The sequence below is a fragment of the Ambystoma mexicanum genome, chromosome 14 (genome assembly GCF_040938575.1).
Source record: "Ambystoma mexicanum isolate Mex_15411 chromosome 14, UKY_AmexF1_1, whole genome shotgun sequence".
In the NCBI taxonomy this organism is placed as follows: domain Eukaryota; kingdom Metazoa; phylum Chordata; class Amphibia; order Caudata; family Ambystomatidae; genus Ambystoma; species Ambystoma mexicanum.
The window spans coordinates 602,917,576-602,944,939 of NC_090940.1; the positions used below are offsets into that span (position 1 = coordinate 602,917,576).

General features: G+C 43.7%; 1 protein-coding gene across 1 annotated transcript in view; it reads right to left on the bottom strand.

Moving 5' to 3' along the window:
* Positions 1-1,142: 1,142 nt before the first annotated feature.
* SERPINA10 (serpin family A member 10) overlaps positions 1,143-27,364 on the bottom strand; it is a 134,225-nt gene continuing 108,003 nt past the window's right edge. The window contains exons 7-10 of the mRNA XM_069638341.1: positions 24,277-24,989; positions 16,350-16,623; positions 14,367-14,514; positions 1,143-1,473 (exon numbers count right to left, since the gene is read on the bottom strand). Coding sequence (XP_069494442.1) covers positions 1,282-1,473; positions 14,367-14,514; positions 16,350-16,623; positions 24,277-24,989 — 1,327 coding nt within the window. The 3' untranslated portion in view covers positions 1,143-1,281. The remainder of the gene's footprint in view (positions 1,474-14,366; positions 14,515-16,349; positions 16,624-24,276; positions 24,990-27,364) is intronic.

The window sequence follows — 27,364 nt, forward strand, 5'->3', positions numbered from 1 at the left end:
AGCGCCTCAGCAGCAGCTTTGGTGGATCCGGTCTAGCAGGACGCCTCAGCATCAGCTTTGATGGATCCAGTCTAGTAGGGCGCCTCAGCAGCAGCTTTGATGGATCCAATCTAGCAGGGCGCCTCAGCAGCAGCTTTGATGGATCCAGTCTAACAGGGAGCCTCAGCAGCAGCTTTGATGGATCCGGTCTAGCAGGGCACCTCAGCAGCAGCTTTGATGGATCCGGTCTAGCAGGGTGCCTCAGCAGCAGCTTTGGTGGATTCAGTCTAGCAGGGCACCGCAGCAGCAGCTTTGGTCGATCCAATCTAGCAGGGTGCCTCAGCAGCAGCTTTGATGGATCCGGTCTAGCAGGGTGCCTCAGCAGCAGCTTTGGTGGATCCAGTCTAGCAGGGAACCGCAGCAGCAGCTTTGGTCGATCCGATCTAGCAGGGTGCCTCAGCAGCAGCTTTGATGGATCCGGTCTAGCAGGGTGCCTCAGCAGCAGCTTTGGTGGATCCAGTCTAGCAGGGCACCGCAGCAGCAGCTTTGGTCGATCCGATCTAGCAGGATGCCTCAGCAGCAGTTTGGTGGATCCAGTCTAGCAGGGCACTGCAGCAACAGCTTTGGTTGATCCGATCTAGCAGGGCGCCTCACCAGCAGCTTTGGTGGATCCAGTGTAGCAGGGTGCCTCAGGACCCACTTTCATCCCTTCTGAATTTTAATTGGTGCCATGGCAACATTTGAGCATATTTTCTATGTGACCTTCTCCCCCTCAAAAACTCTGTTTTGTAGAGAAATTTGGTACACCGCAATCAATAAACACTCATATAGCTGACCATTTTATTTATGAACTGTTTTGAATTTTATTATAAAATATTGTAGCTATTGGCATTCAGTCGTTATTGTTCAAATGTAGATGTTTAGTCACTTCGGTCTATGTTACAAGAAACATGTTTGATGGTAGTAGAGTTGAGCTGCGCAAGAGTAGCTTCAAAACTATTTTACAGCAATAATATTCTCAATCAATATTACATTTACAGAAGGATCCTTGTATTCCGTTTTAAAAGAAAGAGAGAAATATTAGTATCTGTATGAATGTGCTACCAATAGAAATGTTTCTCTGTAAAGAACCGCCTTGTCATATATAGCACTTGCGCGTTCAACTGTCTACGCAAACCTGGGTGTGGGGAATGTAAGTCAGTTGCTCATGGACAGAGAGCACATGCAGCGAGAATGTTTGCAATAGGTAGGAAACAGAAGGCTCTGCGGTGCAATATGTGATTTTTTCAATGTCGTCCATCTTCACTGTTCGTTCGGGTTCACTACTCTACCCACGAACAGAATGGAGCGTGAGGTCTCTTCAACTATCAGGAAGAGAAATGGGTGGTCAACTCGAACAGTAGGCGGCATCGAGTACCCCACGATCTCTGATCCGGTGGCGGCGGAAGCTTCAGTTCCTTTCTCGTCTACTTCGATCACTGCTCTTTGGGTGACCTGTTGGTAAAGGCAAGGAAAATGTGTTGAGCAGGTAGGTGGCAGGCAATGTCCCGGCATGAGGCTATATTTCAAGACGAGAAAATTTTTTTGTATAACATCCAGAAGAACATTTCTATTCCCAAGCATACAGAGTATAGATAAGATGCATTTATATTTAGGTTAATGGTATCAGATTGCTGGTGGCGATTCTTTAGGTCTTACTGGTCCTGCTCTGTCAATATAGAAAATTGGGTCTGGATAAAGAAACGGATGGAAGCCATCTAAATCGGAGAGGCTATGGCACAAGTGTGCCACCTATGGCTCGCCTGATGTTTTATATTATTTTACTTGTATTTGATTTTTTATATTGCGCAACACACCCATAGGCCTCAGCGCACTACAAGCAACATAGATAGAACAAGCATACACACAAACAAACAAAACCAACGCACTAATCAAGCATAACAAGAAGTTAAAAAAACAGACTAGGCAAGATCTCCCTAAAAAATATAAACAACTCTAATGAAGATAACAAGACTACATAAGGAGCAGAAATAAATATTTCTAGTATGCTTATTATATTAGACGTAAGTGATGTATTACTCAGACTCTTGCATCGACTCATTGGGAGATTACTTCGGCCAAAGCCGATCACAATAATCGATATTACGAGCAGAACACCCCTCCTTAATTTGCATCCTCCGAAGGAATCTCAAGTCCTGTGTTCGAATAGAGTCCTGTCCTGCCCTCGTACATAACCAGACGAGGACTTAATTCCGGAGAGCTTCTCTCAGCTCTTTCTTCTCTGCCTATCCATGTTTGTGATAATGATGCTTCTGTGATCCGTGATGAGCTCTCTAGGATTTATGTCACAGATCTCAGGCATAGTGATCTTTCTAATGCAGATACCCTTCTCATAAGGGTGGATAGCCAAACTATGTATGGGTAGCATCAAATTCACAGACTTTTGAGAGGAAGATAAGAAACCACAAGATGCTTCTGCAGATGCTAACATTAACACTGGCCCACCCACTAAGCCTGTAGGTTCTATTTGACCTTTCATGACGTCATTGCCGGCAATGATCACACTACTTGTTGCCTTCAGATCAGTTTGGCAGCCTTTGTCCAATCCGTTATAAAGATCCTGTGCTAATTTAGGCCAGGTAGAATTTCTCAAAACTATATGAGACAATCGTAGCTCACCGCTTGTTACCTGTCCACCGCCCCGATCGTCGCCTGACACCTCTGCACTAGGCTCTCGTAGCTTCTCACCTCCCAGGATAGACAACGTGGTGTAGGGAGCGCTGATCCTCAACTACCATCCAACACGGATGGAAAGAGAGGCTGGAAGGGCACTGAAGGTCTGTGCTCACCCTTGCCTCTTTGCTGCCGGAGTCCTGCTATCCTCACGCTGCATCAACGACATTGTGTGCCGCTTAGAGCCCAACCAAGCACCGGCAAGCCGTACCATACCAGAAAGGAACAGCCGCTTCCGACGATCTTAACCAAACTGAAACTCCCATGACCCCTCACCATTAACTATTCTTGCTTGGGCTGGTGGGAGTTTTAGTGGAAATCATCTGGAAATCCACATGTTGCAGACCCACCTGAGCTATGATGTTCCACGTGTCTGTGTGAGCTGACTGTAGCACTCTAGAATAGGGCTCTGCAGCCTTTGACACTCTACATGTTTTGCACTACAACTTCCAACTGCCCTAGCAACTATGTTCGGGAGTGGAGGATTGTGGGAGTCGTAGTTCAATACTTCTGGCGAGCCACAGCTTGCAGATCCCTGCTCTAGATGAATAATTGTGAAGAATAATGTGCTTCACTGTAACATTGATGGTGATGCCATCCAGCCACTCTGTTCATTTGTAGAAGCTGCTAAGTGTCCCCTCCCCGTGGTAATTGTCCCTGAATTGACCTTGCATGTTTGTGAAGTGAAGGGTCTCCGGAGAGAACATCCCACTGCATTCAATTGTGACTGATCTGCAAACCACTTTGTGGCAGCTATGACCACATTTGGAATCTACAAGGAGCTGGGGCTCTGATATAGTTCACCTGTGTATTCATATACCACATTGGTAGGCACCATGCAGCGCTCCAGATGTGTTGGCCTATGTCTCCCATGATCTCTTACCATTGACTTTACTGCCTGGGATTCATGGGAGCTGTAGGCCAGAATGTCTGGAGGGCAGTAGTTTTCCCATCACTCATACATCACATTCAACAGAAAGACTCCTTGAAATGAGAAGGTGTGGTGTGATGTGGTCAGATTTGAACCATAATCCATTCATTTAAAAGCAGCCATTGTGGAAGGTCAAGCAAAGGGCACAGCAGGGAAGACTGCCACATCAAATAATAGGCATGCAGGTCATTTCAGGTTAGCCGCTTTTTACATTCTATCTTTAAACTGGTCTGCCCTATGTCATGGATCCGATGGTGGTATCACTCCTTTTCTGGTGGTGGCTTCCCCCCATGTGGCCAGGTGATGGCAGCTGCTACCTGATCCTGACCCTAGGGGCGGCTATATGAGGGAGGACCACATGGAGGGAAGTAACCCACAGGGGAGTCTCATTGTATCATTGGGTGAGACATGGTATCCTCATTTTCCTTTTAAGGAGACCCCTTAAATTCCACATGCCTTAATGGCATGTTGCTATAGCTCTCCTTATTCCCTCTTACCTCTCTGACTGATGGACTGCTGGGCGAGTACTGGTTCCATGGGGCCAACCGGCTCATGGGAGAAACCAAAGAAGGCAGATTGTGGAGGTCGGTACAAGATCTCCAGAGGAGGAAGGACGACCTCCTGATGAACTGCGGTACCGAAAAGTCACCACTGCACTGATTAAGCCCAGGGAAGCAGGGAAAAGGAAAGCGAGAGTCGCGAGAGAGATGAAACAGGAAAGAGGTGGTGAGCCCGAAGGAGAAAAGCAGGATGCCAACGAGCCACTGCAGGTTCACAGCAGGGAAAGCAGTACCCGCTACAGCAGACCAGTGAGTCCACGTCCAGGAGAGGGGAACACCGAGGCACTTTTGAAATGGAACCAAAAGCAAATAACAATGAATGAAAAAATGAGATGGAACTAAAGTTTCCATATTTCTTAAAGAAACAGACCAGAACAAACATAAGAGATTGTCAAATTTGAGAGTGTGTGCAAGACGCAAATAGGAAAGTCCTGGCAGGAAAGTATACCAGGCATTTAATTCACAAGTGTTTTGTACAAGAGGACAAGGGTCTGCATGTAAAGAAAAGCCTTTGCTGGAAAGTATACCAGGCATTACAATTCATAAGAGTTCGCGGATGAGGAAAGCAAGTATTTACATATGAGAGAATTCCGGCTCGAGAGTACCCCGGGTAAGAACAGATTTAACAATTTATAGAATATGCTGCATGAGAATATCCTGATTAGGATACATCAGGAAAACTAGTCAAAGGGTATAATTGAGATATTAAGAAGTAAGACGAAACCTAGCAGGAGAGTACACCAGGTACTCTATCAAGAACCAGACTGTCAGCCAAGCTACTTTTTATATTAAGTTTATTTTGATCCACTGGATCATGGACAGAGACCTTTTCCAAATCCGTTTCTGAATCACCTGTGTCTGAGTTTCATTCCTGACTTCTCACACCTATTTGTGGTCCATGAGACCAAACTAGCTTCTTCTGTTGAATCTCTTTGGAATTGTTTCTAGACAGGAGCCCTGAGATGTCATGGGAATGTTGAAGACGACTTGGGGAAAACCAAGTCAACCCAGCTATACATTTTGTCGAGTTTGTCCGAACATCAGGCAACAGATTGGCACGTGTACAGGATTTACAGAAGCAACACATATGCCAGGCTCAGTGAAAGCAGAAGCCACTTTATGATCACCATGGCATTGTGGATTTAAGGAGGAGGATAAAGTCCTTTCTCTGTTTTTGACATCTCTGATCTTGCATGGGCCCTATATATTCACGTATTGGGACTTATAAATTGCTTGCACCTAAACACTGTACAAACCTTACAATAGAGCAGAAACAATAAACTAAATGAATAAACGGGGTGCACTCAGCATTTTGCAAAATCCCTAATAGTTCTTGGAGAAAAGAACATACGTTTTAAGAGAGAAATGCGAGGAAACGAGAGTAAGGACTTGACGAGAGTAGGAAAGAGAATTCTAGATTGTAGGGGCAAGAATGGAGAAGAGCGAAGCAGGTTGACGTAAATTGGAGAAATAGAGGGAGATTTATAATAGAAAAGAGGATGAATGAAGGGAACAAGGGGAGAGTAAAGTGAGATAATTGAGGAAAGGTCTGCGGTAATCCGGAATACATGTTGAAACAATGCAGAAATATCAAAACCAAAAAATGCGGGAAAATAAACCAACCAATTGAATCTAAGGTAGGCAAAATAAAATAGCAGACTGGTGTGGGTAGAGGAGATGTATTGTAGAATTGAAAATAGAATTAATGGGAGAAAGAGCGTAGGCTGGAGTGCCAAGAAGGAGTGGGGAGCAGCAGTCACGGCAGGAAAAGATTAAAATAAGAATGAGGGGCCTAGAAGATCAGAAAGGGGTGATATCAAATAGTTGATAACAGCAGGAATAAGAAAGAGAAGAAATATAAGAGGAAAAACAGAGTGAGAGCTCCCACATTATGCCAAGATTACAGGAAGATGCCAAAGAGATTGTGGGAGAAAGGGAGAGTGAGAGTAAAGGTCAGGAGGGAAATAAATGGGAGGGTGGACCTGCATATGAAGAATGAGTAGAAAAGATGCAATGTTCAGTCTTGGAGGAGTTGATATTTAATTTGCTGTTTATTTTTAATTAAGCAAAAGTGGTAACTTGGGTAAGTGCTATGATGGGCAGTCTCTGCTGAATCTCGCGGTTTGTACATCTGTTGAATTTTTCAAATAACGCTGAACACCAAGAGAGATGCAAAATTAGTGTTATCAACATCCCTAAACCCCAAACTGCACTTTAATTCACAGCAACATGTAGGGTTGCTTTTTCGACAGGCAGTTCTTTCAGACAACCGCATGAAATCAAAAATAGCGGCCAGGCTTGATATAGGTTTAGGCCAGCCTCCTTGGTCTGACCTAGGCCCTGGTGAGACTGGAAGTCGCAGCCAATCCTAGCCCTTCAGCATTTGGGAATCATAGGTTCAGACCCTCACATAGAATTCCATCTGAGGGGAGATCATAAGCAAAGCAGCTCAGTCTGACAGTGTGGGTTGTTGGAGAAGGTGCTGGCTGGTAGTTGACAGAGTTTGTAAAGGGGTGGAAGAGATGTGAAGGAGTGTAGACTGTTGGAGGAGAGAAGGAGCCTGGAAGAGCAACATGGGAGGAGTTAGTTAATAGTTGGAGGAGGTGGATATACAAGGATGAGGTGGTGAGAGTCTGGAGGAGGTGGTAGGAGTCTGGAGGAGTAACATGGGAGGAGTTTATGAAAAGTTGGAGGAGGTGGTGAGAGTCCAGGGGAGGTGGTAACATCAGGAGGAGGGGAAGAGTAGGTGTTTAAGGAGGTGGTAGAAGTCTGAAGTATTTAACACACAAAGAACGGTTTCAGAACACTAAGTTGTGTACAACAAACTTAGCAAGAATGAATCCTGAAAAGTACTAAAAACTATCCCTAAGTAGAAGCACACCCTGTCCCTGTCAGGGGGTGTTGTCCCTAGGGTGACGGTGATGCGCTGCCTATCTAAAAGGAAAGGGGGAGAAATCTGTGCCTACTCTACAATATGCAGTCAAACTGGCATATAAATCGTTCACCGAAAAGCCCACATTGATGTTAAACCATGCAGTAGACAGAGCATCATTGTCTCAGCTTTCTCATGCGCCAAACATTACTGAGAGGAATTTCTTATAAGGCTAGGGTGGCCCTTGTTTATTCACCAACAAAGCAATATGATCATGGAGCATTTGTGTCGGGTTCCAGTGGGTGTTTAAAAATACCTTGCGGTAAGAGCAGAATCTATAGTGCTTGGAACACCTGTTTAACAAACGGGTGTTCATTTCTGCAGGGTATGTATCCTGTTTGCTTGAGAGGATATAAAAAGGAAAAGGATCAACAGGTATCGATGACCATAGTCATTAATGTCATCATCTTCAGGAGCAATTTCATGTAGTAGGGGCATTAGTTCCTTAGATCCAGGGCTCCGGATCGGTCAGCCATCTTGTAACCTCCGTTCCATCCTCTGGATGTTGATAAATTGAGTCAAGAAAACTTGGATTTCTTGTGCATGCCCGAGAACGCGCTGTCATTCAGATGCGTTATCTTGTCTCGCTAGCCTATGCACTCGTTACGCGTAGATCCTTCCTCGGGTCTTGCGTACGCTGGTGTCTGGAGTAAGCACCAACATTAAGAAGAGGCAGAAATATCAGGAGGAGGGGTGAAGAGGTGGAGGAGGTAATTAAACAATGAAGAGGTGGAGAGGGAATGGAGGAGGTGGTGGGAGTCTAGTGGAGCAAAATGGGAGGAGTTGGTGGAGAGTCTGGGAGGTGGTAACATCAGGGGAGGGGAAGAGTAGGAAGAAGTGGTTAAGGAGGTAGTAGTAGTCTGGAAGAAGCAGTAGTATTAGAAAGAGGTGGAAATATCAGGAGGTGGAGTGAAAAGGTGGAGGAGGTAGTTAAAGCATGAGTAGGTGGAGAGGGAATGGAGGAAGTGGTAACATCCAGTAACATCAGGAGGCAGGGTGAAGGTATTGTGAGCCAGGAGAAGTGCTTGGTAGCAGCAGGTGGTGACCCCAAGGAGGAAGTGCTAACAGCTAAAGGTGGAGGTGGCAAAAACAGCAAGACTAGGAAGGAAGAAGCAGGCAGGGGTGGCCCAACGCAGGTAGTGGAATCAGGAGCAGATATGAGACTTGAGGCAGGGACTCAGAGTAGCACAAGAACTTGGAGGAAAAGAGGGCCAGGATTGCAGATCTGAAGGTCCAGGGGCTTGGAAGTAGCGAGGGGTAGCAAAGCAATTGTACCTACAGCTGATGTAGGTACGTGAAAGTGCATCCGGTATGCCCTCTTTCGGCACAGACTGTTTTGGCGCGGTGCATTCACTGTAGTTGTCCTTCCTGCTAGCCCTGTTGGCTGAGGTCAGCTAGGCACAGGGACCTATCAGCGCTGGTATGTTCCTGGTCATTTCCATACATATATGTTCATCCTAAACACTAACTGTCCTGTACATTAACTTGTTTTTCATGTGTGAATCCAGGGATGCCACAGACCTGGCAGAGATTCGTACTTGGGAACTCCTGTTGCTAGATAGCGTTGGGCACGAGACCTTGGAGAGCCAGCATCAAGATTCTCTGCAGGCAGCAGCAACCACCCTGCCATGAGAGGCTGAAATACTTTTTTGAGTTTGAAAAGACTTTTCCATTCACTAATTTAACTTTTTGTTTTGATCCTTTTGCAGTGTACAAATAATAACTGTTGACCACACTTTGTGAGTCCAGCCATGTATGTGTCCCACCCGGCCTCTCTGATGAATATTGCTAGCAATCATATGTTAGACATAGCATTTAAGGCATGGTCTTTTTGGGAGGTTTCCACAGTTCTGAATTAATCAGCCTTTATTTGCACTCTGTATGATATGATATATTTTATTTATATCGCGCTCATACACAAGTGTTTCAGAGCGCGACTAAGCAAAGGGAAGGGATTAAGAGAGAACAAAAACAACGATCTTACTAGGCCCAGTGACATTAAGAACGCGCAAGTGCATGGAAAAGGGGAAGGGGAAAAGTGCGTCGAAGGTGGAGAAGTGGAAAGTGCGGAACAGAGGAGAAACAGAATAAACAATAAGTGCAAATAAATGAATAAGGCAGTGAAAAAGCAGTAAATAATTGTTGCAGACATCAGTGTCGAATTCTATGATGGCAGACAAAAAAGATGGTGAGATCCTAATTAGGTTTGCTGAGAAGCTGGTGGTCCAACAGATCGGTCAAGCAATCAGCCAATTACGATCCCTGTGGTTAAATATTTTCCTCTAATGGAATTTGGAATCCCGAATCTGCGGTGCCATGTCAGGCCTGCCAAGTGATCTTTGCAATGTGCACTGTCATTACACTCTATTGGAAGAGTAATATCCTCGAAAGAGTAGTACTGAACTAGTGGACAATAGAAACAGATTTTGTGCTTTATTTGTTTTTATATTGACAAAAATGTCCCATTTAAAATGTAATAACATTTTTTTTTTTTTTGCTTTTGTTGCTCACCATCTTTTTTCAACCACACAGAGCCCTGAAGAAGAGCGTTATAGGTCAGGATACCTTCTAGCACGAAACACGTGTCAGTCCTAGTGTATGTTTTGATGTCTCTTGCTTGGGTGTTGGCATCAATCTATGCAATTACCTGTATATTTCTTTAGAAAGCAACCACTGACTGCATTTTTGACTATATTTATTTAAAGGTTCTACTATTGTACAGCTTGTACTCAAAGACTATAATATTACTAGCCTAAGTACCCGGCTTTGCCCAGGTTGTCCATTCTCAGATGTTTTTTCATATTCCACCAAAAACGATCAACAAATATTGCTTTTTGCTACAAAGCTAAAATGCAATGCATGTTAATTTCACTAATTAATGAAACACCAAATGTTCATTTATCTCCGATTCAAATTTTCACATGAATATCATATTTGTATGCTTACTCTGATTATTTGCAGTGTTGTGAGCAGCGGTGGCCATTGTCGCTGCTAAACACACACTGCAAATAATCAGTCTAAGCATTCAAATATGATATGCATGTGAGAATTTAATTCGGAGGTAAATTAAAATGTGGAGTTCAATTAATTAGTGAAATTAAAATGTATCAAGTTTTGTGTTTTGTATTTTTATTTTACTTTATATAGCGCCTTTAACCAAAGCGCTTTACATAGGATGGTTAATTTTACATTAAAATCAGCAATGAAAAATCAGTGTTCAGAGTCAGCCAGTATCAATCAGACGACTGAAGCAAATGAGTTTTTAAAGAAGAACGGAAGAGAGAGAAAGAAGTAATGGAGGGAAGAGATAGAGGAGGAAGGTTCCAGAGGAGAGGAGCAAGAAGCTGAAATGAGCAAAAGTGGGACTGAGCACAGGAAGGACGACGGAAATTAAGTTGAAAAAGACCAGCTGAGCGGAGGACACGAGAAGGAGAATAGAATGATAGGAGAGATGCAAGATAGTCAGGATCAAAGACCATAGAGAGATTTGAAAACAAGACAGAGAACATTATATTTGAGCTGAGAGTAGAAGGAAAGCCATTTAAGTGAGGCAAGAGAAGAGAAAATTGAGTCCCGATAATTGAGAAGGCAAAGTGAGCAAATAGAAGAATGATAGATTGATTTAAGAGGAGTAAGACATGAGCAGGGAAGACCAAAGAAGAGAACAGAGCAGTAGAAGAGTCAAGAGAAAACTAGCAAGGATACAAGAAACTTAGTGGCGTGAAAAGTAAGAAATGGCCAAATTTTGCGTATATTGTAAAGATGAAATCGACAGACGCGTGAAGTACGAGAGATATGCTGAGCAAAGGAACGATTAGAGTCGAAGTAAAGACCAAGATTATGGTAAGTGGGAGAGATGGAGAGACTGGAGGGAGGGAGATAGAAGAAGGGACAGACAGTGACAAGAGAGTGTTGGCGGGAAAGAATAAGACTTCAGTCTTTCCAGCATTTAAAGTAAGGAAATGGGAGGTCATCCAGGTTTTAATGGCAGAGAGACAGGATGAAAGAGTATGATGAATGTCAGGTGTGAAAGATGAGAAGGAAAGAAAAAGCTGAGTATAATCGGCATAGAAATGGTATGATACTCCAAAGGATGAAATAATAGGGGCAAGAAAAGAAGTGTATAAAGAAAATAGAAGAACACCAAAGACTGACCATTGAGGAACACCATGGTTGAGGGAAAAAGGAGAGGTATTGCCGGTTCAAGAGACAGCAAAAGTACAATTAGATAGGTAAGACGAGAACCGGGATAGAACAGAGACCCACAAAAACAAAAAGAGGAGAGAGAGTCCAGAAGTAAAGAATGATCCACCGTGTCAAAAGGAGCAGATAAGTCAAGAAGGATGAAGAAAGGAAGAGTGTTTTGAGTAAGGAGCTGTGAGGAGAGAGTTAAGTACGCAAGTCAAGGCTGTTTCGGTAGCGTGGTGTGGACGAAAACTAGACTGAATGGGGGAAGAAGCAATAGACCATAGACAAGAAACAAATGTTGAAATTTGTGAGTAAACTAGATGCTCGAAGAGCTTAGATAGAAAGGGTAGGAGGCATATAGGGCAAAAATGTGAAACAAGAAGGGGGTTAGCTGTGGGTTTCTTTAAGATGGGAATAATAATTGTGTGTTTGAAAACAGAGGTTTATTGCAAAAAGAAATCAATGAAAAGAAAGACATACTCAATCTCTTCTAAAAAAACTTAGAAAAAAAATACCAGTTCAGCACATTGATGAGCACTTTCTACAAATGTCCTCTAGATTGCCCACGGAACACCACAATACGTAATTCTGAAATCAAATCTATAAAGTTAATTATCTCGGGAACAGGGTGCCCTATCAAGCTAGAAATAGTTGCATTAATTCAACAATGAAGTAAAGAATATTCCATGCATGCCAGACCTCACTGTTCATGAGGAGTTACCTCCACAAGATCATCACCACATACAAACCCACAAACGAACACGATTCTGTTTTATGTATATAGATAAACTTAATATGATTAGAAATAAAATACATAACCCTTTTTTTCTGGGGCACACCTCTGCCCAACCGTCTTCACCCATATCAGGGTGACTGTTTGGGTGGAAACGGGGAAGTCTCCGGAGGATAGCTCAGGGGAAACGTGCTCACCTTGGAAGCAAGACGATGCGGAGCAAAACAGGTTCGATCCCCGGCCCCCGCTTAGAAACCTCTGAGTATTAAGCATGTCATGAATAACCAGTTACAATTATTAGCATAATATCATTATTATAGCAGACTTTTACCTAGCAGTAGTTTTCTATTTTTTGTTGCAATTATTTCTACTCGATCTGTTTCTTTTTTCCTTAAAAGTATTCGCATTGTGGTAAGGGGTAAAAGTGGCTACTACGCCACTTTTATTTCATACAGTAGACTTTATTGAAGTTTTATTTCTTTCGATTGCAATTTTCCAGGCTCTGACACATTGTAACAAAGATCACAAAGGGACCAATATAGTCTAAGCAAAGAATAGAACTATGATATAGCCAACAAAAGACTAAGATAATGTGTATGATTGCTCACAAAACTGTTAACCATTATATTCTCCAAAGTTAAACAACAACAATTTCTTGTCAGTCTATGGGTTAGTAAATATAATGGGTAGAGCTTGACACAAAAGTCTCTAGGGCTTCCTGCAAGCATCACCACTATGTCTGCATATATTTCCATATACCCACTACCGATATCTGCGACCTTCTAATCATTGACCCTTACTTCAGAAGTTCCCCTTTCCATGATCACACATTTTCCAATTTCTTCTATCAAATTCCCATATTTAAGGTTGTTTGGAGCCTTGCAATTCTGAGCACATTGTGTTTTTTGACTGATAATGCCTTCTTCCCCTATTGTTTAGTCTCGTATATGTGGACCATTCTCTTTGCCAGATAATTCAGGATAATTAGGGCACCTGTTAATCTTCTTCTTCTTATTATTATTATTGGGAATTAATAATGTGATGCATGCCAGACTCCCCAAGCTTCCTAGCACTAAACCTGGGATCAAACCATACTGCGTGGCATTGTACAGTTCCCAAGGTGAGTGTGTTTTCCCTGCGATATCCTCCTGGCCTGTAAGTGGAATTGTTGCTGTAGGGCTAAATTGGATAGCACCTGTGTCACTATTTAGACAGCCAAAGTTCTTAATATGACCCACTCTACACTTTGTACTTATCCAGATGCCATGTCGCTTTCATGTTGGAAATCTAGAAGATAAACAGAGGGGTTTTTCACAGTTATCTAGGCCATACTTTTGAAGATCTTACACTTTCGAGTTATATTATTTGACAACACTTTCCAGTTTGATCATGCAAATATTGCCAACTGCTCCTTTAATAAGCACTCAAGTTGAGAGCCACAGGTCCCAGACTTTCTTTAAGTATCAAGGGTTTGGGCAAAAGATACCACCCTCTTGAATGGTCCAAAGATGTTATGGGTACATTCTTTTGTTTCAACTGTTATATTGTGTTTTTTCCCCTATTGTCAATACAATGTATCATTGCACAATAATAGGCCATTTGTCTTGCCAAAAATAAGGATTTCATAGGATTCTTCCATTCTAATAAGTAGTTACATGTGAGGATTAGCTCTTTATAATCTGACAGCTAGTGGTCCTCAATAATTATATAATTTCTGTTTGAACCCACCTTATTTTTCTTATGGAATGTTTTAGAATGGAGATTCTAAACCATTATGTCAGTTTTCCCTCCTGTGTCTTCGACTGCTACTATTGGATCATAGACCAAACAATAGAAACAATTTTTGTTTTCTTCTTTCTGTGGTTTACAGAAAAGTAAGTGACTTCAAACCTTTTGCCTCCCAACCTCTGATCAAATTTCAAAATTTCCTTCAGATCATCTAAATTAGTATTTGGCACCGTTGTTTCTGGACCGGTAAACTACGAGTTCTGCGGGCAGGTTCGGTCCCATCCACCAGATCAGACATGGCGGGCGGAACGGCACCCGCCCGCAGAGGTTCAGGGAAGCACCGGCACTGTTGCGCACAGTGCTGGCACTTCTGTGCTCCCCATTCCCGTGGAGTCCTATTGGACTCCACGGGAATGGGGATTAACAGAATTGCCGGTGCCGTATTTACCAGACCACCGGGGCTGTAACTCCCTGGTTAATCCGGCAAGCCCAGTACCAGTAAATCACTACAGGTCTGAGCCCCTTAGTATTTTATTAAAATGTTACCACGAAAATTTTGGGGAAGACAGGAGAGCAACATACCTGTGACAATCTCATGTTTCTCTGATCGGTTAACCCAGTGAAGTTCGCGCTGCCGGAGAACACGTCTCGTATCCCCAACTCTTGCAGCAATTTGTCCATCTCGTATTTGTGGTCGAGTTTGAACTTTGGGAAGAAAATGTCCATTTTTCTGTAAGGTGGAAAAAAATAGTAAATTGGATATGTTCATCCACCATATCAAAAATGATCATTTTTCTAATTCTCTTGGCAGTAAGTAACAGATAAAACGTAGGCCTCACTTTCTAAAGGTGCTATTCACCAGCGTCAATGGGGAAACCACAGACAATTGAAGAAAGGAATGTTTAACCAGTCTTCCTTTACATAAGACAGATGTGTAGTTCATGAAGGGCAAATAAATATAGCATTGCAATTGCTTGATATTAGGACGGGTCCTTGCAGTAGCTGTGGCCATGCCGGCAACGTCCACTCATCAGATCTGACACTAATGCAGCGTAAGGCAACTTTGCTCACAATAGTGGAATGCTCACACAGATGTCCTACAGGTATACTCTATAGCTCCAATGTCTAAGGAAAAGCGTGAGGTGTGTGCAGGGATGATATGAGATGTATATTGAACGTTTTTAAGTGTCTTTTGCACATTCAGCAACTCATGGCAGTTCTCGGGGAGCGTGGGGGGGCAGCCCAGATGACTTGCTGACATATCCACTCAGCAGTTGCAGGAGAGTTGAGTACACTGCATGGTGCATTCACCAACTCTGCCCTGAATGTGCACACGGCCACCATCCACAGATTCAGGCAGTTACGGAGTGTCTCTTCTTTAGGTGACCTTGCCTTTTCATCGCTATGTCTCGCATAGCCATTGGAAGCAAAGTATCTGAGGGTCACAGGCCCCTGGCGACTCAGTTTAGTGCATGTCAATTCCTTAGGAACCACAGGCAGCAGGTGCTGATAGTTATGAGTGCTCTTGGTTATCATCTGATTATGACAAGTCCATGCAGGAACTAGCTGCAAGACTCTCTGTGGGATGAAAGGGTTCATGGATCTGGTGATGCATCGGTGAGTGCCGGGTCATGGGAATAGAGAGCAGCACAGTCTCTCCCTCTGGGCAAGCTAATGGAAAATCCTGTTCACAAACAGCTGATATTACCTGTCAGTGTGTTGCACAGAACTAGCTTTTTCAAAGTAGAACATATTTGTGTATATAGTTCTATTGATGAAAAAATGTCTTCAAAGTTAGGGTGGCCATGTTTATGACCATATCACTGTCCATCCACTAAGCTCTCTGCCCATAACCCTTTGTAATCCATCCTTTGTGAAAATATAAAATGATTTATAGGAAGAAAAAGCTGTGTCTAATCGAAACAAAATAGATGTATTTGTGTGGATATTAGACAATGCAGTTTCTGGATCACGTGTGATGGGTGTGGTTCAGAGAAAGTAAAGTGCAATTAATGCTGCCAATCCAACCAGTCTGCCAAACATTATTCAGTGGAAGTTTCTAGGATTCTCTTAAATGGCAAATCTAGAATAGCAAGCATTGGCAAAGCCAAAATGCCTGTCTTTGGAAATGTAAAGGATCTGTTTTTTTGTCATGCAGGTGATAAATAAAATAAGCTTACCCTCTAAGTTACCAAACCAGAAAGTGTGGACTTGCCAGCTCCCATTTTAATCCTTTCCAATTAATCATGATATTGAAAAATGAAAACTGAAAGGCAAGCTGGTGCCTCTTTGCTGGTGGCCATCTAAGAAACTTTATGGAATTGCTTAATTCAAACCCCAGCAGGAGAGCACTAAGCTGCCAGCGTGATACTAGCTTATGTCAACACCGTTAAATAAATACATAAATATGTCAACGGAAAAGGATACGTTGAGTTATCAAATTCCAGCACTCGTTGCAGCCTCTTCTATTTTATCCAATCTATTACAAACATGGCAGAACAGACATGTATGATGAGACATGCTAGGGAACCCGCATACTTTAGTTTGGACATTGTCAACTAATACCTGCTCTTCATCGTTGCCAGCCACGACTCCACAAGCTCGCTTGTTAGGTTGTCTTCAATAGAGAAAAAATCTCTTCCGCCTTCTGGAAGGATGACCAGCATAGCCGCGTTCCCCCTGTATGGCAGCTTCACCACCGAGCATCCAAACTTCTTATCGAACGTTGACAAGACCTTATCCGTTTTATACATCATCGGGACCTTGACCGTGCTATATTTGTTTATGTGGAAGGACTGTAGTTCGGTGAATGCCTCGTTGAATGGGTACAGCCACTTTCCTGTGAGGGAGGAAGAACATTTGTAATCAATACAGTTGATTGGGATAAGGCTTTCAAAAGCCTACATTTGCACATACCTCAAATGGAATTTCTTCTCTGATGTCTTTGTGGTGTTCATAAACCAACACTATCAAAAGTCTCGGGTTTTTGATTCATGCATCTAGTAAAGTGGCGGCCAACCTGCAACCCTCCATATGTTTTGGACTGCAACTCTCATCAGCCCTAGATAGCATGTGTAATGGTGAGGGATCATGATAGTTGTAACAAAAACATCTGGAGGTTGTCCACCACTGATGTAGAACCACAAGCATTGAAACTTGCTTTCAACATACAGATCAGTGGTCATTCCAAGGCAAACCTTGATCTTCCGGTGGTCGACATTAACAGAGAAACTCGGTCTCACACTTACAAATTGTGGATTCCAAAACATTATCTATATCACTACCTACACAGGGCACTCCCATAAAGGGGAAAATACTACAAAATGTACACTACGAAAAGGTATCTGTAGAGGGATTAACTACAAGGTAAAATTCTACCAGATCGCCAACATCTGGGCGATGCGTCCAAGCATTGAACATCCAGGTGAAATTTGACCAATCACAGAAGATGATTACAATTGTTGTTTTTTTCTTTTTACTTGAAGATTTACAGTTTGACTCTAGGGGAAGGTTTTTACATGTTACCTACATCGCATGCGACAAGGTGTGCATTTGATTGAGGGGCATAATGTTTGTTTCCTTGTATCTTCCATCAGCTTTGTTTGATTTAGCTTAAATCTTGCATTAACAAACATTTTTTGAACCGGCATAATTTAACGAAATAACCACATCAAAACATGCACGTTACTTTTAGACCTTTCAGTTCAGAATTATTCATCAAAATGTTATTGGCTTACTACTGGTTATCCATTAATTTCCCAGGGAAGAACCTAAGATGTGGATTTCTGCGGATTGCTTACAGATATCGTCTACGTGGGTGGAAATTACAAATCTATGATGAATGGCCAGCTTTGGAAAAATCTGTACATTAAAAAATCAATATAGATCTCTGATTTTGGACAGTCGGCCCATGAAAGGAATGAGTGATGCTGAGAAGATTTGTAATGATAATAGAAGGATGCGAGCAGCTGCCAAGGATGGAACACGGAAAAGCAGACCTGTTAATCTCCAATTTGAGCAAAGCCCTCATCAGATTACTCATAAAGGTATCAGCAATGTGGGGAGCCCATATCCTTCCCAGGGTTCTCCCAACAAAAGAGAAGATGCAGATGACAAAATCAACAACAACAAAAATGGTTGATTCGGATTGCTGCATTAACAGTACACCCATAGTACAAATTAATCAACATTGGATTCAGGTATTTTGCCAGCTGCATTAATTAACAACTTATTTTAAAATCAGACGATTAGAGCACAGATAAAAATACAAATCCCTATCGGCAATTATTTCAAAGAATTCCACCCACTCGCGTTACTAACTTGAAGAATGTTACGCATGTCTCAGGAGGATAGCTCAGGGGCAACGTGCTCACCTTGGAAGCAAGACGTCACGTCGCACCACAGGTTCGATCCCTGTGGCCGCGCTTAGAGAACTCTGGGTATTAAGCGTGTTGTAAATGACCTATCATATCATATCATTCGAGCCTTTGCTGCAATTTGTGTTTTAATTAATCTTATATTTAAAGCCATATCCAGAAACTTGATCGAATCAGAGAGAAACTGCTGCTCAGTGCAATTAAACATTAAAGACATAGCTTCCCTGCAAGCTCTGGTGTTATAAACCAAGAAGTAAGGACTTAACCATCCCATTCTCTCGTCTTTATGACGAGCGGGAACAACCCCCTACCCGCTGGTGAATTGAGTCCATTGATGGGTCCAGGAGCTGTAAGACTGCCTTTGGCCTTGACATCATACAACACAAGTGAGGGCACAGATTTGACATTGTCTACATCCGCCGCCAATGCCAATTCTCTAGCCCAACATTTAATCACTGATTTCAGGTGACCAAATCAGTCAAAACATTAGCCAAGCATATATAAATAAGTTCATGTAATTTCTTCAAAATAAAGCCTAGAATTTAAAGTAGCCACTTGTAAATGTGACTTGATTGAGTGGCAGCTGTCCGGCAAAAAGGTTGCTGGCCTGTCTCAGGCTAAACGTGTGTTAAACTCATTAAACATAAAACACTGGAACAAGTTACCGACTTATACATGACTGAGCCCAACCATGCCACATTTAAGGAAGGTCTTAAAGTCCTTACACCCCAAAGAACATCTAGCCAATCTCTGACCGCTCCACTCAGCCCAATGTCTCCCCCTCTAGAGTTCCCTCCTCTCCTGCTCCCCCTACCCATCCCATTTCCTCTGCTACGCCTGCACCTAACTTGTGACTCCCAGGGTGCATCCCCTTTTTACATCCCTCCATTTCCTCCTGCTAAGTTTGCCTTGTATAAATCCCAAGCACCTCTACACACAAGACTTCTCCATCAGAAAGTCCCATTTAAATAGAGTAAGTACCCAGCGAGGGACAATTCACTTGTAACAAGCGAGCTCATTGGCCTTCGCCAGGTTGTTACAAGCCCGACAAAACCTTTGTTGCGTCACCCCTGGCAGCTGCGTCCTGGCCGCCATGAAAAGGGAGAAAGGATGATGTGTTGGCCCTTCTCTCCGTTCCCTGGTGGCCATAGTTTGTGTTTACTTTTTTCTTCATTTTCCAAAGACCACCATGGGAAGGAAGAAGAGACTACATATAGACCCTACACCCCATTCCATGGCAGCAATTTTTCTCATTTTTTTTCAGTCGTGCAATGCCGACTTTTTAAAAATTCACTATTAGTACTCTTGTCTAAGTGCCAGGGTAGTAATAACAATAAGCCCCTCGCAGGGGGGCTTATTGCTGAAGCAGTTCAGCTCCTGAAGGTATTGGTAGAAAAACTCTGGACACCATTTTCCCCTTATGCCCAAGTCCACTTAATCTCTTAACTATTGGAGTGAGGAAGGTTACAGACTCCTGGTTCCCTTCTCTGTGGGTTTTCCATACATGCATAAGAGCACTCAATCAAATAGCAAGTCCTAACAAGGAGAGTAAAATGGGTCCTGCAGAACCAATGACACCTAAATGAGGGTGAAGAAAATTGGGTCTTTTCTACATTAAGAAAAAAGTCCCAGCCATTGTTCTCAATGGAAAAAGGAGACAGCTAGCCCCTGATGAAATTCCTATAATGTTGTTGTGTCAATAGACAAAGGAATGAAACATGTTGGTTTTTTGAATTGTATGAAAGGGTGGAATTGAGTTTACAGAGTGAATGAGCAGTGTGTGCAACTGTCCTTAATGTACTGCATAGCACGAAGCACTTTACCAATTACAGGCATGCAATATTTTTGTGGCTGTTTTCTATGTGTTTTACTGTTTTTAGAAAAATAAAAATTAATAAAATATGTTATTTAATACACTAGGAAATTGTTTGAAGTGTCAGTTTTCCGGGACTTAATGAATAGGATCCCATTGTAATAAAGTGACCCCCACTCCTCTGAAACGACTCAGACCCATGAGCATTTTTGGTTTTGTTAAGGCTAGTAACCTAAAAAGGGGCTGCTCATTTGGGTCACTGAAAAGAAAACCTCCAGCCTCTATTTTGTTGTAGAGTAGAAGCAAGAAGGCTATTGACCAAAGAGAGATTGGAACTTGACTGAAGAGCTAATACATAAGGAAGTGTGGGGAAAAAATAAGTCAGCTAGAGTATGAAGGTTACGGAGGGCTAGGGTAGGCCCTAGGCAGCTCTAGGCCGTTGGGAGAGGGTTGGGCCCGTGCCAAGGGGGATCTGCGTGAAATGACCGAATGCAAAAGTCTTTTTTTTCCATTTTTCCGCAAATATATGTTTGGGGGGAGACCCCCCCACAGTCCCCCACCTTACCCCTATACATTTTTATTAACTTTACCCCCCCCCACATATATATATCTGCAGAAAAATGGGGGTCAGACTTTTGGGGGTCAGACTTTTTGCATTAGGTAATATCGTACAATACCGTGTCAAGGAGCCTAGCAATAGCTGAGAGAGGAGGTGGGGTGTCTCACCTGATAGTCCCTGGGGACCTCTCTTTCAGGTGGCCAGGGCACGGCCATTGCCTTTGGATCCAGACCCTGGGGGTGGACCAGTGTGGGAGGATCACCTGGGTGAGGGGTCTTTGGGGAGTGGGATACCGGATTGCGAGACGCGGTATCACTCCTCCTGTAACACCCTTACCGCATCCTACCAGGTAGGATATGTGGGTACTTGACCCCCCCCCCCCCTTTGCCATCACAAACACTTTCACATGGACAGTCCGCTCTGGGAGACAACCGACTCAGACCCAAACAGTGTACCTGATATGTCACACTACTGTGTTCAGGCAATTACTGACAATCACACACACCTAACTTCCCCACAAGGCGGAGCACGAGAGCACACTCTGAGCGAGGCGCACGCAAAGGAACAGCAGTTTCAAGTTGCCAGCTAAACGAGGGGAGAAAGATGGGAAACCAAGAAGGGTTTGCAAGGAGGGAAATACCCTTGACCATTTCGGCAAGAAACTGTTACCTTCCAGAAACCTTCAAAGCAGAAAGCAAAAGGCCATGAAACCAGACTGAAGACTCCTGCATTGGGTGTCGGAGATACTGAAGGCCCTCCCGCGTAACCAACAAACGTGGGGAGGAGCGTCAGCCGCCAGGGTATCGTCCTTGGCTCCAAGAACAAAGAAGCATTAGAGAGATCAACACAGCCAGTGAGTTGGGGAGACCGATGTAAGACTTGTCTGTGTTGAAGGCAAGGTTGCAAGCGGCAACATTGTATGAGTGCTGGAAAAAATATTGTTACACGCTTGTGATGAAAGACCAGAGTAAAGCTAAACTGCTGATGAATGTTTGAAATTGAGAACGAAAGATACGATACCATTAACAGAGTGGTCCGGCACTGTGTGTGTGCTCTATCAAAGGTCTCTGTAAGGTATCCCACCAAGAGAAACGAAATCCAAAAGATTGATGAGAATATTGTATGAAGTAAATCAGAGCGGTCCTGCAACGGTTTAAGCAAAACCCATCGCACATTCGAAAGTCTTTGATTTTGATATTAAGAGGATCCAAGCCCGAAAGTGCGAGATCCATGGTCCGAGCCGAAACAAGGGAGACCAAGAGTAAACGGTTCCATGTAATAATGTCCCTGCAAAAATGCCTGCCAACAAAAAAACCCTCCATTATTTGCAGGGACATCATTACATTGAACATGCGGGGGACACCCCTGCAACCCTTATTTGAAAAAAATATTTTTTAATGGGAGCAGGGAACATGCCCGCAACACGTCGCCATACATAATGTCCCCGTATATAACGGTGTCCAGTCAACTGGTCGACTGCAATTTGGTCGACTGCAATTTGGTCGACACCATTTGGTCGAATGCCAAATGGTCGAATTTTTTTTTTTTTTATATATATATATGTGTTTTGTGGGTTTTCGTGTGGGGAAAAAAAATAAAAAAGAAAAAAAAAAATTCGACCATTTGGCATTCGACCAAATGGTGTCGACCAAATTGTCGACCAAATGTTTTCGACCATTTGACTGGTAACCGTATATAACCTTGCCAATGGCTTTTCCCAGAGACGACATGAATAGGGACATTATTTATGGGGACATTATTACCTTATACTGAGTAAACATTGTGGTGCAAAGGGGTCCAAGTTTGAAGGAGGGAGAGCCATGATAAATACTGGAAGCGAGAACTTGTGCATGTGAAGATCCTAATAGAAATGGAACTTTGATATTTGTTTGTTACGACAGGCCTTCTGCAGTAAGAGACTGTTATTGGAAAAGAGGCTTTGGCAGAAGGCCCTGATGTCTATGCTTTGAACAGTATCCTTGTGGCAGAGAAGCCAGAGTGTGTGTGAAGCTCGAACGTGCCCCCTTGCCCTGTACTGAAAACGTGGGGAAGGGAAGCCAATTGCTCAACCGTCCTGGCATATTATTTCTTGAACACTTTTCTTTGTTCCATACATTATTGTACCACACCCTTTGTATTTAGAAGTAAGGATTGCCAATGTGTTTATTAGTATGGGCCCTTTTATTTTGACAGAGGCTTGACTTGAACTGCGTTATTATTATTTGATGGTCATAGCTTGCCCCCATCCTTAGCTTTAGGTTTAGAAAGGTGTTCAACCAACCCACTGAAGTTCAATAAACACCCTTGAACTGATATCACTTGTGTCTGTCTTCACTGTTTGATACCATGTTTTACTTACACCTGCCAGTGTGTGATCAGACCTTGATCTGTGGATGTAAAAGTTGGGTTGTGGGGAGGGGAGGTGATAGGAACGGGGGATTTGACAGAGGACAAACAACTTAGTGAGGGGAAAAAGACATGAGGTGATAAGAAGGGGTACAGATTGTATTAGCTGGGATGCGTGCTTCTTAACTGCGATTAGTTATTAGGAGGCATGATCGGAATTTGAAGGAATGTGCAGCCAATTTTACAAGCAAGACTTAACTGTGATGGCTGTATCTAGACCAGATGATACCTGGTGCTAAATATGGTTGGTGGTTACCAGTGATGATATCGCTGGTGAAAACATTGAGGGTGACTTGATATTTTTTTTAAAGGCACTAAACACCCTCTCCAACATATTTTAGGACTTGTGCAATTATATAAAAAAACACCAGTCCTAGAATATTTGAGGAAAGTGTTAAATAGGGGCTTTAAGCAAAATATCGAGTCACGCTCAATGTTTTCACCAGCGATAATATCACTAGATTTCATGGTTGGTGTGTGTTTGACTGATGGACTTGAGAAGGGCTCAAGTGGGCTTCTAGTTGTGTGGAGGCTTTAACCAGCTTAGTTTGTAATAAACACTCCCTGTGACAAGGGAGAGAACTGGGTTTGCCAGGCCAGTTGACGGAGATCTCAGCGCCAAAAGTTGGATGGGTATCGGTGAATGTGTGGGAATAACATCAGGCCAGCGATAGGGTCGGTGGAGAAGAAGATGAAATTCGGTCTAATAATAATACGTTGTTGAGCTGTGAGCTGGGTATAGGTCACCACAACTTTAACGTGGCTTATCTCCAAATAAGGATTGCAATATCTTGAAAATACGACAATGCTTTAAGAGTTTCTTTGACTCCTGAGCGTCACGCAGTCAAAACCTGTAACTCCAAAAGTTCACTTGTGAGGTATGGGACTCCGGAAAGCCCACTCCAACGGCAATACCAATGAAAGGGGTTTGGGGAAGCCCATGAACCCACTACCCCAGAGGAGGTGGGGTGGTGAGGCCCACTCCCATGAACACTAAGAATCCATACATTGGCACAAGGGCCTCAAAGAGACCTATTCATCCACACTGGGTGGGACACCTTTATGTAGGATAGACCATTATGGCCATTATCATTATGATTTCTTACCCCTAGCCTTAAGTTTCAGTTTGCCCTACTCGTACAATGCCCCTAAATAAAACCTTGATCTGTGGATTTGCAGTGTTGCATCCTGCTTGATTCCAGGTATCGCACGGGACAGTGCCTATGGAACTCCCCTAAGTGCCTGCACTTCCAGGTAGGCGGCGCTCACTCGAATGTTCACAACAACGATGTTATATATTTACATCTAAGAGATGCAATCATGCAAACATACTGTTACCTTTAAATAGAATGTAACTGATCAGAACGCATTTTGTTTGCGGATCCAGCGAATCGTACAGCTGTGGAATTTTCCCCCCGGTCAGCTTCCTGATGTACTGGTTGATGATATCCTTTGCCGTCGTCGAATTGTGAAAATCGAGGTTTGTCACCTCCATGTCAAAGTACTTCCTGGTCAAATTGAGGAAGGACTCTTTAACGGGAAACTCCTCGTGGATGAAGGCGAAGTTCCCTTGGTCCAGGACAAGCTTATCATTTTCTTTCAGGTGGTCCTTAATGCGCTTAAAGAAAGCAGGCACCCGATTGGGCTGCTCATTGTCCTGCAGGCCTTGCAGGTCCAGGCTCTGCAGGATTTCGGCTTCCGTTGCACCTTTGGTCCCGAGCAAAAGAGATGCCAGTGCGAAGGAGACACAGAGCGGAGAAAAGAAGACGTTATCGTCGTGATTGTTTGCAATTTGTCTGTACAGATCGAAGCCAAAATTGCTGTTTTTGTGGGTAATATTTTCCATGGCAACTTGGTCCTGTTGTTGCTCCATGGGCCGTGCCGTGGCCTGCAGGCTAAGCAGCTGGTCTGCCATTTTGTATATCTGGTTTCTTCCCGCTTCCTGTACCTGGAATGATGACGCCCCCATCTCAGCACAAAGTCCATAAAGGAGAAGAAGAGAAAGTATGTTTTTCATTCTGTTGCTTGAGAAGGACAGCAGAGGACTCAGTTATAGACACTGGAATAGAAAAACAGATGATGTCACAAATGGCATTTTCTTACTATTGTTTGTCTGCATAGGACTTGAAACATATGCTATATATTTTTTTCAACTCCTAAATTCAGTGAAGAAAAGTATGGATACATTTGGATTGTTTCAACAGAGGAATGCAAATCTATTGTGGATGAGGACTAGTGGATCGATTAGGCAGTCTTGGGAGAAGCACCACTACCTATATCCTAGAGTGTGCGGCACAGAATTATATTTAAAAAAGCACTATGCACCAACTATCAACATGATATTGAGCAGAGTGTGACCAATTTATTTATGGCCTTTTTATATAGCGGACAGGCTACCTCAGGCGTGGTTCAGACATGTGCATGAGCAACACAGGGCGCCATTGGCTAGCATTTTTAGGACAGCATAACACATAGTGAATGGTTTACACATTAGCCCAGTAAGTCAAGGGCTTTGGGAGGAGAAATCCCTAATCGGCCTAACCACCATGGCTATTGTATTTGGTATCCAAGACCGGGGTGAACAGATGAACACGTCATTGTTCATTGCCCTCGCGTTACGTGGGTTTATAAAAATGAAAATGCATAAATAAAATAAATAAATGTAAGGGCTGAAGTGTGGTTCCGTGAGCTGATAAGCCATTATTATACAGAGAAATGATGTACCTTAAACATAACGAGACATCAAAGTTTGTAATGATTTGGGGCGCATTTGTTGATAATTCAACAAAGAGTAAGGGGGTCATTATGGGTTTGCCTGTATCCCACAGGTAATTCCGGCAGGATACCGGCAAGCGGAATTAGCATTCCCACTGAGTGATATCCTGGTATTTCCAGGAAATTACAGGTGGCCGGAATGCCGGTAATCCCTCATTCCATGGAGTCTGACAGGACTCCATCGGCGGAATTACCTGAAATACTGACACCGGTATTATTGGTGCTGGTAATTCTGGCTGGTTTTGCCCGGTGGTGCCCTGATTTACCGCCAACTCTTTTCTGGAGGTAAATCAGTAACCCCCACCGGCAAACGGGTAGTTTGGCGGGGCAGTAAAATTGCTGGTAACGGATTTACCAGCATTTTTACTGGCACTTTAACCACTCCGCCAAACCTGTAGTGACCCTCTAAATGTTTTTGTGCCATATATATTTATTTTTCATTATATCACTGTATTACTGACCCAGAATAATGATTACACATTCTTTGTTTTTTTTTACTATTGTGAGTCCTAATAATTTAAAACCTATCATTTAAACAAACAGAGCCGGCCATTTGAGTCATTGGGCCTCATTAGGACCCTGGCGGAGAGGGTGTTACGCCAGCGTAGTGCATGGCGTACCTCTCCGCCATACTACGAGTTCCCGTAGCGCCATGGAGGTCTTCTCCGCCTGGTTTTACCAGCCGGAGAAAACCATGGCGCTACGGGACCTCGTTGTTAATTACGCCACCGTATTTTACGGTGGCGTAATTAACTCCTTCCCCACTCCCATTATACCCTATGGGGCGAAAATGGGAATGGGGAAGGGCAGAATGGGGATTGGGGATTTACCGCTCCGCCGAGGTCGGAATGGGGCGGTAAATCCGCCAACCCCCATGGCGCTATCGGCGGCTTTCCGCCATGCTTCGCGGTGCATTTAGCACCGCGAAGTCCGCCTGGGTCGTAATGAGGCCCATTGCCTTTAGAAGTATTGATGCATATGGTAATGGGAGGACTGCGTTTCTGCAGGAGATGCAAGCACTCTCAGACAGTGGGTTTCATTCCGAGTATGGCGGTCTGGAAATAATGGTGCCGGTAGCAACGTACCGGCACCCTTTCTTGACCGCCATACTACAACAATGCCGGTAGGGGCCACGGATCCGCCGGGAGGCATGACCAGCCGGGTTTTCAGGCTCCTACCGGGTTGTCACGGAAGCACGAGCAACGTTGGCAATGGTGCCAGTGCTTTTGTGTCCCCATTTCCATGGAGTCCTACAGAGTAACCGTTACCGCCGCCCTTGTAATATCCCAGTGGCACTGGGAAATCAGACGGTGGTAAGGGTGTAACAGGGTTGCCGGTAACCTACCGGCGGGTTTTACCAGCTGTTAAGATGGATTTCTGAACTCGGACCTGGAGGGGCAGAGATTCAGAAGGCCAGCCTAGTTTCTTGGAACAGGGTAACCTCTGGACAAGCCAGACCAATCAGGGTAGCGATGGCGGCGGTCAAGACTAAGGGCCTCATCACGTCTTTGGCGGTAACCCTTAAATCCGGCGGTAGCGCTATTACCGCCGGATTTAAGGGTCCGCCAAATCAGGTTTTCGGCGGATTTCGCCCCAGCTCTGAGCTGGGAGGAAATCCGCCGAAAATTCGCGCTATTACCACCGGCGGGAA